Here is a 15,260-nt window from a genome sequence, read left to right as displayed (position 1 = left end):
GTTTTTTCGTGACGTGCTTCATTTTTTTCAACTTCACCCTCAAGATATTGGACCCAACTCCGTGTCCAACATTTGCAACTTCCAAGTATTCTATGAAGCTTATCTTCAAGAGGAGCCCACAGTTGATTTATTCAGAGAATTCTACTATTTAAACCGTCAGACAGAGTTTGTTGACGGGCCCAACACCGAACTCGGTGGGGTTTCAATTCAAAAGAGGAAAGAAGTCAGCTTTCTGCATGCTAAGCCGCCAAGTCATTCCAAAGATTGGAACCAGACTTGGTTCTATTGTCAAGACACATCTCCAACTAGCGAGAATCCTCTGCCGGGTTACCGCGATCACCGACTTAGCAGCACACACCCACTCCCCACACGGCTCAGTGCGAAGGAATGGGCCAAATACGCGCCATCATTTTGAAAGCTCAGAGCCTTTATGGCCAATGGCTTAACCGTCATTGACTTTGTCCGGTGTTGGGTGTCCTGGAGTATCTTGCCATTAAGCCGTCACCCCGGCTTAATGTGCGAATACACTGGCGATGTAAGAGATCCCCAACGCCACTGTGACATTCAATTGTCTGATACAGAAATCACTGAGGCCACCAAGAAATTGCTAAACGGACCTTTAAAGGAATGCAACAAAACATGACTTAGTCCTTTCAACACCTTCAATAAGCCGCCAGCCGTAAGTGTTGCACACCTTCCGCTCAATCAATACTTTCAGTAGTTATGCCTACTCATGATCTTTTTGACCTCAACAGGCTGATTCTCCATTTTGGAAGAAGAAACCGTAAGATAAGCCGGCCAAACCGGCTCGTACAAAAACCAAGGCCACCAAGAGGCCTGCCAAGAAGAAGACCGCCGAGTTAAACATTGATGATGATGATGATGAGTCAGAGGTAAAACTTGACTCTCTTGGCTCCTTTTTTGTACATTTCATTGACCATGATTATTACCAGGACGATGCAGAGGCTAGCCGTGCAGGTGACGCAGAGGTAATTATTCTTTCCTCCAGCTCAAAACCTCTGCCAACACATAAAATCCGACAAGCAAGCCAGAAAGTAAGCTTTACTCACCCTCTAGCTCACTTGGATCCCAACTTTCACTACACCACAACACTTAATTAGGGGCAGTTAACTGCCGGGAGAAGTTGCTGAATAAGGACAAACTATCTGTCGGGACATTTGTTACTGCCGGTACATATACTTTAGGGCACGCAAACTGCCGATAGAACTTGAGCCGCAGGGGCATTTACACTGCTGGTACGTCTTTCAGGCGCATATTCTGCCGAGACAACACAACCACAGCCCATTTTCTACCGGGCCCCTTTATTTGACGCCAAACTGAAATAGTATCGGGCCTACCGCGGGAGATCCCCAAAAGTTTCGCGGCCGAAGAAATATAGCCGCTTAGCCCAACCTCTCTTTCCTTTTGCTTAAAAAAACCTCTCTTCCCCAAATCCCTCTGTATCGACCCAGCCACTCCCGTCCCATCCTAACCCTACTTCCCCAAATCACAGACCCGCCGCCGCCGCCCCCCCTCCACCGCCGCCCCTTCCTAACTCTACTTCTGGCCGGCCCGTTCTCCCCTTCCCTGTGCGCCGCCGCCCTACCTCTCTTCCTCCGCTGAGCTGCCATTTCCATGGAAGCGGCCCGACCTGGTCATTGCTGGATCTGGCGGTCTGGCCGCACCGGTGGTCGATGCTGCCGGATCTGGCCCGGGCCTCATCAACGCCGCCCCGGTTGTTCACCTCCACATCACCACTTCCCCCATCGTCATCTTGTCTGCCTCGCCCAGATCCTCTGAGAGAGTGAGACCGGGAGAGTAGCCGCCTGTCTCCTGAGGAGTTCATCCCCGACGGCCTCTCCAAGGACTCCCTCTTCCTCACTCCCAACGCCACACGGTGCTCTTCTTCGTGGCATCGAGTTCAAGCAGGGTCAACCGCGAGCTGTATCGTCATCGAGCGTCCCTCTTCTTCGTCGGGCCTGCACCTTCTCGGGGTGCAGCCGTGCAGCACCTGCTGCTGTGGAAGACAGATGGCGCGGTGCTGGTAGAGCTGCTCCACGTCGGCCCTGTCGAGCTCAACCACTAATTGTTCAACCACGCGCTGCACCACCAGTTCCTCTACACTCGCTACCAGTGAGCACCACAACACCTCTATCATAATCGAGCTCATCACCTGTATGTATGGATCAAGATGCTATCACTTGTTTGTTTCCCTGTATGTCTTTTCTCTCCTTAACAAGGACACTCACGGTCACAATGCACCAAATAAATCTTTTGTACCAAAGTAAACATTATGTAAAAGAATTCTCATGTGATATTATTTTATAATCTTCTCGAGTATTCTGATAGCCTAGTGGGCTAATTTTTTTTAAATAATACAATTTTTTTAAATTACAGAAATAATACGCAAAAAAAAGAATTTTCAAAAATAATACACCATCGGCCTACTGCAGGCCGACTGAGCCCAGTCGGCCCACAGCAGGCCGACTGGTGGCCCATCAGTTTGCTGCTGGCCGATTGGGCTGTCGGCCACCAGATTCAAGCCCAGTCGGCCTCCAGTACACCGACAGGCCTGGAGTGGGCTGACTATGCTCAGTTGGCCTGCTGTGGGCCGACTGGTGCATGCCTATTTTTAATAATACATGATGATATTTTTTAAAAGTATATATTTTAACACGTTATGAATACATGGTAACATTTCTTCAAATACATTTTTAATGGAAATACCATTTTTTTAAACCACACAACATTTTTAAAAATGCTTTTCTGAAATTTTCACAAACTTTTTTTAGAAACACGCGAATATTTTCTTAAAATGTCATGATCCATCTAAACATTGGTTAACCCACGTGATATGTGAGTATATTGATTGTAATATCATCTTATATTATGGGATGAAGGGAGTACCATTTTTTTACAATGTCATGGATATTTTTTGGAAACACGAGAATATTTCTAGCAAAGGTGACGTACATTCATTTAGTGGCACGAACTATTTCTTTTCATATTTTCGAAAAAAATTGCATGCATTTTTTGAAAGGCGGGAACCTTTTTCCATTGTGATGAACATTTGTTTTGAAAGTTATCGACATTTCCAAACTGCGCTTTTCCCGCCACCCATTTCCCGCCACCCATTTCCCGCCAACCCTTTCCCGCCACCCATTTACCGCCACCCATTTCCCGCCAACCAATTTCCCGCCAACCGTTTCCCTCCTTCCATTTCCCGCCAACCTTTCCCACCATACCGCAGTCGTTCTTTCCCGCCATTTTCTCGTCTCTACCTATAAAACCCCCTTCAGACGGAGCTGGATAAGCATTGCAGTGTAGTGTAGTTGAGATGTCCCATTATTTTTTCGATCGTAGTTTTCACCCTGGGATGAGCAGGACTCTTCTGAGGCTAGCTACCGATTTCAGGATGGATAATAGGATAGTTCCATGGGACGAACTCACCGGTAGTGACACCATAATGAATGAGTTGGCTCACCAATTACGTAGGTCTGGGTGGCCTGAAAGGACCTATGAGGAGGTACGTAAAGAACTTCTTAGGTTGCATGACAGGTGGAAGAAGGTAGTGGTGCCGAAGAGTGAAACTTTCAGAAGGATTGCAGCAAATAATCCATGTTTATGGAGTGAGGAGAGCGAGGACGAAGACGATATCTTCATGCCGCCGCTTCCGGGTTCTGCATCGTCGAAGGGCAAGAGTTCTTCATCATCGAAGGGCAAGGTTTCTGCATCGTCGAAGGGCAAGAGTTCTTCATCATCGAAGGGCAAGGTTTCTGCATCGTCGAAGGGCAAGAGTTCTTCATCGTCGAAGGGCAAGAGTTCTGCATCAATCGAGGATGACGATGATGACTTCATGTAGTTTTTATGCTGTATGTTGTGAGTTCAGTTACGTGCCATTTAATTTAGATGTAGTTCTATCTAGTTGTTTGTAATGTCTCGTTGTATGAATATTATGTTCTATCTAAATATAATCTTGTACTTCCGATAACAGAGTACTAAAATAGAGTAGGCATATGTCTCGTACATAAGTACATAGTCATTTGTCTCATACATAGAATAGACATATGTCTCACACAGAAATAGATGGTAATGTCTCTACTGATAGATAGGAGCGGCAATGACGACGTCTGGCCTGCCTGGGAGGCGGATCTCGAATGACAAATTCATCACATATAACTCGGTTTCCTATAGCAATGCAACTGAACAACCCTTTTCCATTCCCATTTGCTCAGCATTTCTTAAATCTTGCCATCATCAGTTATGTCAATCAATTTTCTTTCCCCAGGGCCATCTGAATGCTTCCTGCTGACGTAGTACACAAAATCATCTTCCTTCAACCCTTGCTTCAACATGAATTTAGTCTTCAACCAATCAAAAGTGAGGTCCACTTCACTAACTTGCACAACACTTGGAGACAAGCCTTGGACATGAACAATAGGGGTAAGCACCCACTGAGTACCCTCAGCCATCTGCAACACACAAATCGCATTGAGTACCTAACCTACCCCTTAATATCCCCACTAACAAATATTAGACATGTCTATATATTACGAAGCTATATATTACAGAATATTAACGGAGCAACTAATACAATTAACCCACCTACAAGTATATTACGAATATTTGCCGTAGCAACTACAAATATTAACAGATTAATATATTTGACTGGACTGCCTATATTACGGACCTTTTTTCTGGACTCCTACATATACTGACACTCCTAAATACTTGACATCCACATATAGGACGGATTATTACCGGAGCAACTACACATTTTTTCACAACTAATTAGTTGACATGTAAATATATTAACAAATACTACCGGAGCACCTACGAAAAATAAAATGTGGGGTGAAATATACCCTTGAAGCGTGCTTGCGAAGGAAGAATGACGAACGGCGGCCACCAAACTGCCGGTGCTCCGGCTCCAACAAAGAACGACGAACAACAGCTTCACCTCCACCACAGTGCCCCAACTTCACCACCAGCACACTGCAATGCTTATCCAGCTCCGTCTGAAGGGGGTTTTATAGGTAGAGAGGAGAAAATGGCGGGAAAGAATGACTGCGGTATGGCGGGAAAGGGTTGGCGGGAAATGGGATGAGGGAAACGGGTGGCGGGAAACGGGTGGCGGGAAACGGGTGGCGGGAAATGGGGCGGGAAATGGCAGGAGGGAAACGGGTGGTGGGAAACGGGTGGCGGGAAACGGGTGGCGGGAAAAAGTTGGCGCGAACATATGGCGGGAAAAAGTTGGCGCGAACATATGACGATGATGACTTCATGTAGTTTTTATGTTGTATGTTGTGAGTTTAGTTACGTACCATTTAATTAGATGTAGTTCTATCTAATTGTTTGCAATGTCTCGTTGTATGAATATTATGTTCTATCTAAATATGATCTTGTACTTCCGATAACAGAGTACTAAAATAGAGTAGGCATATGTCTCGTACATAAGTACATAGTCATTTGTCTCATACATAGAATAGACATAAGTCTTACACAGAAATAGATGGTAATGTCTCTACTGATACATAGAAGCATCAGTGACGACGTCTGGCCTGGCGGGGAGGCGGATCTGGAATCGGAGACCATCCCAACCTGTCGGTTGCCCTAATGTGACGAGGAGGAATCTCAGACTCTCCCTGGTCATGTTGTGTATCCTGTGTCGGGCCTGGTGGAGGAGTCGAAAACATGTTCATCCACTGGGTGTGCTGCGACGTCTGAGCCTGTATGTTGTCCTCGGGATGTTGATCACTCCCCCACGTATCATGTGATGCCGACATAGACGCCTGATATCCATAGGCCCCTACACGATGGAACGTTTCATCATGAAGAAGGAGGTTGCATCAATTAATATTGAAAACAATAAATATGAAGACACATACCTGCTGGGTGTGACGTCTGCTCTGGCTGAAACACGAAACTGGACGAGGGACCGTGCTGCTGTGGCTGTGGAGATAACACGAAGCTTGACGAGGGACCGTGTTGCTGTGGCTGTGGAGAAAACACGAAGCTCGACGTGGGACCATAGTGCTGCGGGTGCCACGTAGAACTGCCAGGTTGGTCAGGACGGGGTGGCCTGGTTGTCGGCTGCTGTGCTAGACGTGGACGTGGTTGATGTCGGTGCATGGAGTGACGCGGCTGCTCCTGCTCGTGCTGAACAACATCGGTTCTCCGGGTGCACGTGATAGCCTCGTACACAGTCCGTATCTTATTCTGAATTCTTTCCAAGAAGGGCTGTACCACTGGACGATGATGAAGAAGAGGTCCAGACGATAGTGATCGTCCAAAGGTGGTCACGTCGTCGTACAGTTCGCGTGTCAAGGTAGCCTGCAAATTTGCATGACGATTAATAATGTCTGTCTCTTGCATGTCAAAGTATGTGACAACATTAAGTAAAGAAAAAATATCTTACCGCGTACTGCCTAGAGCCCGAAGTATCATAGCTCGGGTACATATCCGACGGAGTAGGATCCGGTAACTCCTCTGGGTGGGAGTACTCAACAATGCGTAACCGTGTTCCGGTCATGTAGCGCCGCAAATAGAGATTGAATTCATCGAGATCGAAATTGTGATTCTCGTGCCATAGATTTGTGTTTGCTGTCTCCCATTCTATAACATACGGCTCTAGTCTAACTAGCCAGTCAGCAGTTGTCCTGTTCATGCCCTTCCTTGTCGTCCTAAAATTGTGGTGTGTGTTCAACAATTACCTAAAGCTTCGAATGGAGTACTATGAAAGAAAATGCAACATTGAAAAACTGGTTAATACCTGTGGATGTGTGCTGGCACCGGGTTCTCTATAGGGGGAGGTAGCTCCAACTGCAGAAGACCAAATTGCCTCATAACCCTCTGTTGTGCCATCTCCTCGACGAAGACATCGAAGATGATCTTCGATTTTGTCATCCAGTAATCTCGGTCCCTTGTGCATAGCACAGACATACGAGCAAGGTATCTCGCTTGTATGGCTGCTTCCGTGTAGGGCTGCCAGATGACCCCGGTGTACGCATCGAACTGCTCGTTCAATGCTGTGTATGCCTTCCTGGTCTGATCACTAGCAAAGCGTCTCTGCAGAGAATAAAAGTTAGTAGCCGCTAGCATCGAATGATCTCTTGTGCAGAAAAAGTTGCATTAAACTACAACACGGTGCATACCTTGCGACGAGTCCAACACAGACCAAAAGTAGGCATGTCGATGCCGTCAACATCAAACATGGCGTCTATAGGCTCATGAACACGTACATCTGGTCGCCCTATAGAGAACCTCTCCCACGACCACAGCTGGAGGAATAGAGGGCATCCAAGAAGGGCTGGCTTTCTCGATGTAAGCTGGCAACCGTTGCACATACCTCGGTATGTAGCCGCTAACACCGCCGAACCCCAACTCCTCTGTCTGATCTGATCCACCGTCTGAGCGCTCGCTATCTCGAGTGCCATAGGGATGTAGAGGGCGCTAATAGTGGTGACATGGTTCTGCGTGAACATCACCTTGCCGAAAAGCCATAGTAAGTAGGCCTCGAGGCTCCGAGTGATCTGTTCCGCAGTCAACGGCGCCCGGAAGTTCTGGATCTGCATTAAGCAAAGAGAAAGTTTTAGTAAGCCGCAATTATTTTCTGTAAAACTTTATGCACGATAACTTGAAGATAATAGGTAGGGCAAATTACCCGGAAATTTAGCAACCACTCATACTTAGGTCCGTGATGCTCCCATACCGGATCCGGAGCATCCGGAAAAACACCGTGAAAACGTTGTGTAAGAGCTCGCTCCCAACCAGCCGGTGCGTCCAACGGTCCTATGGCATCTACCTCCTCTTCTTCCTCTCGACCTTACTCCTCTACTGCCTCTACCTCCTCTTCTTCCCCGGTTGCCTGGTCCATGCCCAGTGACGAAAGTGGGACAATTAGTGTCCCTATGGCCAAACTCATTGCATAGAATGCATTGCCTAGTCGGACTCCTGCTTCAGATTCATCCATATCATTTCGGATGCGCTAACACTGCCGTCTGCCTCTACTTGTACGCATATGCTCTGGGTTTGGAATGTAACGCCTTTCAGCGGGGTTGACGCTGTTGAAATTACCCATTGATCGAAAACCCATCAGCTCACCTGTCCAGGTATTGAGGACAGCCTCTTTCAGAAAATATGGAGACACAAACGATATTGCGTCCATTCCAAGCTGCCCGCAAGCAGCAAGTACATGTGAGCAAGGTAGGTGAAGCAATTTCAGTTTATTGCATGTGCACTCACACGTTGGCCAGGCTTCATTGCCAATTTTCACCTCATGCGTCCTCAACTCATTTGCACATCCGAATTTGTTGTTGGCTAAGCGGACCTCAAACCTTCTTCCTTGATTACCGATGGCGACTACAGTGTGTGACCTAGCTTTTTGCATCTTGTTGTCCATGTACTTCGTGACTCTTCCACAGTACCGTGTATTTGGGTTGTTCAAGATATGCTGCTCTGCTATTTGACGTCTGTCTCTGAAATACTTGACGGTGCCATAGAAAATACCCTCAACGATGGCTGTAAGTGGCAATGCCCGGTTTCCTCTGAGGACAAAGTTGTATGTTTCCGCGAGGTTCATTGTCATGACACCGTACCTTGCTCCATGTGTGTCATGTAGCAAAGACCACCTCTCCAGAGGCTCATGCTCTATCCACTGCTCGAAGGTTTTAATCGACCTCCCGAGCCTTCTCCTAGTACCAGGTGGGTCAAAGCCTGGCAGGTCACATAGCCCAACAGCCTCCTCCTCCACGGCCGCTGTTCCTGTTGCCAACTGTGCAGCTACTGCTTCAACATGTGCCCTCACCGCTGCATCTCTTGCAGCTTTCCTGTCCCTCATGTGTCTCTGCGTGCACACATTAAGTCTGTCGCGTATCAAATTGTACTTCCATAACTGGTTCTGCTTGCAGAGTTTTTTGAACAGATTCATCAGGTTCTTATTTCTAAACTGCGAGAAGAAATTAGCCCCGAGATGGCGCATGCACCAACGGCTCTGCAAGTCCTGCCATGGAACTTGTTCCTCAGGGCCTGGGTTTGTCAGTGTCCTTATCGCACTGAGTATACCTGCATGCCTGTCATGAAGGATGCACACATTGGGCTTCTCCTTCACAACTGATATATTCAACTACCTGAAGAACCATGTCCAACTTTCAATGTTCTCACTCTCCACAAAAGCAAATGCCAGTGGGACGACTTGATTTTGGCCGTCTTGACCTATGGCTGTTAGGATCTGACCCTTGTACTTGCTTGTGAGAAAAGTACCGTCAACACATATCACCGGTCGGCAATGCCTGAAAGCTTCGATGCATACACCGAAAGAGAAGAAGAGACGATGCAAAACCCTCACAGTTGGGAACTCTGGCATGAACATGTCTTGGATATCGATATAGGTGCCTGGATTCCGCTGCTGCAGGGTGTGGAGGAGGTGGACAACAGAGTCATATGCATCAAAATAAGAACCAAATCTCCTCTCAAGCGCTGCATGCTTAGCCCTCCAAGCCTTGCAATAAGAAATTTTGTACTTCAACCTGGCGAACACTTTTGTCTGCACTGCCTTCACTTCCATAGCTTTGCCTTGCACTATCTCATCATAAAACAGTCGAGCAATAAGCGTGGATGAAAGGTTGGCATGATCTTGAGGGATGCAGGGAATAAGACAAGTGTGATTAACTAAGTCACTTATCACCCAACTTGTGCCATACTTAGGGAGAAAGCCGTGCACCCTTGCGGGACAATCTGCGTTCTTGCATACCATTGTGAGGAATTTCTGACTGGACACCTCAGCTTTGAAAACCCTTTGCGTGGACATTGCCCAATTAATTATTGCATCCTTCAGGGCTTGCTTGTTCGGATACATAGCACCCGTCGCAATATTGTTCTGGTGATATTGCCAGGCTGAATCATGTCCATCATTCACGGTCATTGCAGATGATAAGTCATGATTCCACCATGCAGGATTCGGGACCTCCTCTGCATTTTCTTCTTCATCTGACTCGTCAGAATCATCGGCATGACCCCTTTCAACATCGGTGTCTTCTTCTTCCATCTGGTTCTGCATGTGCCCATCTACCTCGTCAGCGTCCACCTCGCCATTGTAATCACCATCGGCATTTCCTCCTTCTACCTGACTACTCTGCCCTGGTTCATAACCATAAGCATTTCCTCCTTCTACCTGACTGCTCTGTCCTTGTTCGTAACCATAAGCATTTCCTCCTGCTACATGACTGCTCTGTCCTTCGTAGCCACACTCCCCTTCATGTGCAGTGACCTCCTTCACGATGGGAAGCACTAAAGCAACAGGATTGCATCCCCTTCGTTCACAACCTTGTAACCACCGCACCCAATCGGAGTCTCCCTCTATTGGCCTCAAATAAAAGTAAATTTTTGAACTTGACCGTGTCCACAATGCATGAACACCGACGGTGTGTGTTTCAGTATCAAGACCTAAACTTGCCGCAATCCATTCTTTCAACTGACTAACAGACCATGTTTGTGGTGCGTTGATTGCCACCTCTATGTGAGTAAATTCACTCAGATCTTCTCCCAACTCATTTGTTTGGACAGTACTAGGACCATAGTAAAATCTCAACTTCACTACATCGGACATCTCGACTCACCTATTTTTTTTCAACATAGAAATACAAGTATTAGACATGTCTATATATATATTACCAGGACCATAGTAAATTTCACGATCAATATAATTTAATCTATGTGGACGATCATGATGAGTTGCTTGACTCTTGTTTTAAAAATAATATAATAAATAGGCCCATGTTTACTAATAATAAATAGGCCTCAAATAATAATAATAATATAACCGACAAATATGATAATTCAGTTTATTTGAATTATATGGCCCATGTTGATGTATTTTTTATTTTAATCTATGTTAAGAATAATTTAGAAAAAGGCATGCGTCTTATTTCTACGATCATGTAAAATTCTTCCTTGCAAAGAAGTTTTTATCCGAAGTTTTTTTGTTAAACTACAGCGTGGCCGTTTAAAAAAAAGTGTGGCATTGCTTGTTATGGGTAAAACTTTAGAAAATACGCATAATAAAGGTTAGCGGGTAATCTGCTTCATATTGGCATCGGGTACGGACTGAAACGTTTTTTAACATGTAGTTCTACTTTTCCTATTTTTTGTTTGCTTGTTAAATTTCCATCACACTGACATGCTATGCACATGCCGACCCCAACTCTTTAAAAAAAACTTGTCTCTTCTTTCCAACTTTTTATTCATGTTTCCAACTTCTTATCCCGCACCTGTGTACGTGCCAAGTATTAAGCAACAACTTATTATCCCCACTAACAACTAATACAATTCACACACCTATAACTATATTACGAATATTAGCCGTAGCAACTACAAATATTTACGTATACAACCGCGGCAAATAACAATAATCGCACACAAATTTAATTTCACATCGAACGAAGCGTGCGTGCGAACGAATAATATTTACGTATACTACCGGGGCAAATAACAATATTTTCGTATACTACCGGGCCAAATAACAATAATCGCACACAAATATTTACGTATACTACCGCGGCAAATAACAATATTTACGTATACTACCGGAGCACCTACGAAAAATAAAATGTGGGCTGAAATATACCCTTGAAGCGTGCGTGCGAACGACGAACGACGAACGACGAACGACGAACGACGAACGACCTCCACCACCACCTCCACCACCTCCACCACCACCACCACCTCACCACCCCAACTGCCCCAACGACGAACACTGCCCCAACTTCACCACCACCACCTCCACCAAAATGCTCACCACGACCACCACGAGCTACCCCGTCAGTAGATCGACACCTCTTTTGGCTGCCCTAAATGAGTTGAACCCATTCACGGTGCCAAAATCGCGAAAATGTAGCTCATTTAGGTGTAAAAATGTGTGCCATTTTTCTCTAGAGAGAGGAGGAGGAAGAACACAGAAGAAATGAGCCACGGGAGAAGAATAATGGAGGAAGGAGAGGAAGGAGAGGATAAGGGCGGGCCGGCCAGCGCGCGTCAGGTCGGCAGCACCCTGTCGGCCACCAGGTGGCCGATCGGCGGGCCGCAGGCCGACAGGGGCGCACCACGCCAACAGGCCACTGCCTCCCCCTCGCGACGTGGCCCGACCAACCACAGGCCGCCGCGTGCCAGCCCGGCCTGCAGTCGGCCTCCTGCTAGCCGATCGGCCTGCTGTGGGCCGACTGGGCTCAGTCGGCCTGCAGTGGGCGACGGTGTATTATTTTTGTAAATTCTTTTTTTCTGTGTATTATTTCTGTAATTTAAAAAAATGTATTATTTAAAAAAAATTAGCGCCTAGTGGAACTTTTACCTTTAATTAACCAATATACACCACAACACACATGGTTTATGCCTTGAGCATTAGTTCAGTTATGCGTACATTTTGTGAAGCTTTGTTGCTCCAACTTTTGAAGCCATATAGTTGAGTTTGTACCTATCAGTTGTAATAGCAAAACTATATGGTCCTATTTCAGGTGTAAGAGTCATTTCCTATTTCAGGTCTAAGAGTAAGTTTAGAAAACAAAACAAGAAAAGGCTCAGGTATATGAGGTCATACGGAAGATTCTTAAAATGTAGGCCATGTTCGTTTAAAAAAAGAAGGGTATGTTACTGACTTTCGCTTTCATTTCTGATCCATCTGTCAAGGATAAATATTGCGAGCAAGATCACCGCCCAAATATGAACAGTTTAGAATCTTCAAACTTATGCAAAGTTCTTCTCCTAACAAAATCTTGAGAATTGGAAATTTTCATCAGTTGTTTCGATTATGTTTTCTTATTTCCCATGCCTTAATTTTTCTATTGGTTGATTACATTCCTCCAGCTAGAACTTATTTTTAAGCTCAGAACCATACAGAAGTGGTAGCACTGAATGTAGGGCCTGTTTGGATACAATGGCTATGCAAGCAGTGACAGTGGATTGGGTTGTTAATTCTTCGGGTTTAGGATTTATTCTGACTCTATTAGGATTTCAGTTATATTTGTTCCAATGTGGGTTAAAACTCCTTACTATTTCAGTAAAGTGCATGCTCTTGATTTTCCCCATTGACCTTTGTTGCTCTGAATTTGGCCACCTGGGTAGTGTAGCAGTACTTGTTACATGCAGATAGTGTTAGAAATCAGCACTAATTCCGACTTTTTTCCGTCATTGCTGCTTAGCACTCACATTTCTTCGCTGAAGGATAGAATATGGAGTGATAGAAGCTTTGGGAAAGGGCTGGAGCTCTAGGGCTTATGGTGGTTCTGCCTAGAAATTGTTACAAACAATCTTGTCCCAGAATTTAAACATAACTAAATCTAGGCTCTTCTCAAAAGCCTCTCACTGTTGATATATATTGACATTGTAGTTAACCTGTATCCTGCTTCGAGTAGTACACCTTATATTGTTAGTATATATAATCACTCAATGGTTTTGAATTAAGTTATGCATTTCTTCTATTACACTCTAGCCGAATCTGATAAAAGAGAACGCTACAACAACCACTTAATAAATTGTCATAGCTACACAAGCATGTAATAATATGTACTTATTGATATATTCTACCAAGGAATATAATTCAAGCTACTTGTCAGTGTTTTATTTTTGCAGATGGCGGTGGATTATAATGCTTTGGCGAAAATAACACCAACCTTATAGCTATATCGAATAACTCTGACACAAGGTGTAATGTAAGTTCCTTCTTGGAAGATGTTCTTTTGAGATTGATGTCTGGCAGGCATTATCTGTCTCTGCATGTTGCAGACTCCAATGTATATCTTGAGAAAGAAATTTGCTTGAGTAACAAAGAAGTTTCCCATATGATGTATATGGATTACTTCTAGCAAGGAATCAGAGCTTGGAACCACATGCTTATTCATTGTTATTGTTGGCCTAAAACTTAATATATAACTGCTACTCTGCTTCTGCACTTTTGAAAGCTTAGATTTGTTAATATGATTCAGTTTCTTAAATTAAAGCTGATTGTGGACATCTTTAGTGTCTCTGCCTTATTAGGAGTGTCATTTGATGATAACGTACTTGCATTCAAGTTTTTTCGATGGTAACACCTCCGTCATATTGTGAAGTTTTATATTATTATTCTTAAGATATTTGCAAGCCTGTCAAACTGTTTTCTCAAAATTCCTGCCATCTTGCAGTGACAATCCTCAAGCTGATAAGGATTCAAATTAGTTTTCCTTTTTTTGCTGGCTAGTACAGTAACTTTGTGCATGGAACATGATTATACCACTTTCTGCTATACAAGATAGGTACACGTACTATTTACTGTTAATATTTGTACTTTGCACACTATTTGGATGAGAAGTAAGATAAACTTGCTACTATCAGTATGATAAAAATGGACATGTTCTCTACTAAAGTAGAGATTACTCTAGAGATGTTACTAGTTGCTCTATGTTTCAGAACATATTCGGCTGTTGTATGTGGCCATGCGGCTGCTGTATATGATTGTTGTAACATATTCCTGTTAATATTTGTACAGACTTTGCACAATTTTGATGAGAAGATAAGCTTGTTACTTGTTAAGATAATAAAAATGGACTTGTTCTCTACTATAGTAGAGATTACTCTAGAGATGTTACTGGTTGCTCTATATTTCAGAATGCTATCCAGCTGTTGCATGTGATTGTTGTAACTTCTTCCTTAAGTGCTGAATGCAACTGTTGTATGTAACATCTTCTGATTTGTTGCAGGTTTCCCAAAGGTACAAGTTCACTAAGGTTTGGAAGATCTTCAAGATGCTGGAGATTTGGAATATCTACAACTAAGATGGAGTGATAATGTTGTATGTCTTGTTTGTTGAACCTAGAGATTTGCTCTGCCCATTTTGGTGCTTGTTAAGCTCATTTTGGTTGTGTGGCACACATTTAGAAACATATGTACATCTCCTCTTGTGGCGGTACTTTATTCTGGTTGTGGCAAACATATATGTACTCCTTTTGTGAACAACCTCCTTATATATGGTCATTTTGTTTATGGAATGATGTTTAAGATTTCGATGAAGCCTGTATGTTACTTTGATTGAATTACATGTATAAATTGTATGATATGTCCTGGTTGTCTAGACATATATAGTGGATGGATATTACATAATACGAATGCCTATAAAATTTTGCTAGCGAAATCAACTTGGTGGAGTAACATCTGTCGGGTAAATGTGCTTGTGCAGGCAGTTAAACTGCCGGTAATTGTAGTTTCCCTTGCCCCGACCAATCTGCCGGGAGAAAATA

General features: G+C 44.4%; 1 protein-coding gene and 1 long non-coding RNA gene across 4 annotated transcripts; one reads left to right on the top strand and one right to left on the bottom strand.

Moving 5' to 3' along the window:
• The first annotated feature begins 1,530 nt into the window (after positions 1 to 1,530).
• On the top strand, positions 1,531 to 14,989 carry LOC120969587 (uncharacterized). 3 transcript variants are annotated; one of them, XR_012188750.1, is made up of 3 exons: positions 1,531 to 2,175; positions 13,621 to 13,700; positions 14,724 to 14,989. It is a non-coding gene; the product is annotated as an uncharacterized lncRNA (long non-coding RNA). The 3 variants fall into 3 exon arrangements; XR_012188751.1 differs by having other exon boundaries at positions 1,531 to 2,179; XR_005763913.3 differs by lacking the exon at positions 1,531 to 2,175 and having other exon boundaries at positions 12,293 to 13,700.
• On the bottom strand, positions 4,242 to 9,069 carry LOC141028081 (uncharacterized). Its single transcript, XM_073505939.1, has 7 exons — positions 9,064 to 9,069; positions 7,488 to 7,568; positions 6,773 to 7,068; positions 6,419 to 6,683; positions 5,889 to 6,333; positions 5,613 to 5,809; positions 4,242 to 4,472 (listed from the first exon to the last, which is right to left on the bottom strand). The coding sequence occupies exons 1-7, from the start codon at positions 9,067 to 9,069 to the stop codon at positions 4,242 to 4,244; spliced, it is 1,521 nt and encodes a 506-aa protein (XP_073362040.1).
• Positions 14,990 to 15,260: the final 271 nt, after the last annotated feature.

The sequence above is a fragment of the Aegilops tauschii genome, chromosome 7, assembly GCF_002575655.3.
Source record: "Aegilops tauschii subsp. strangulata cultivar AL8/78 chromosome 7, Aet v6.0, whole genome shotgun sequence".
Classification (NCBI taxonomy): Eukaryota; Viridiplantae; Streptophyta; class Magnoliopsida; order Poales; family Poaceae; genus Aegilops; species Aegilops tauschii.
The sequence above is the reverse complement of the archived record's forward strand: the minus strand, read 5'-3'. Positions and strand labels throughout refer to the sequence as shown.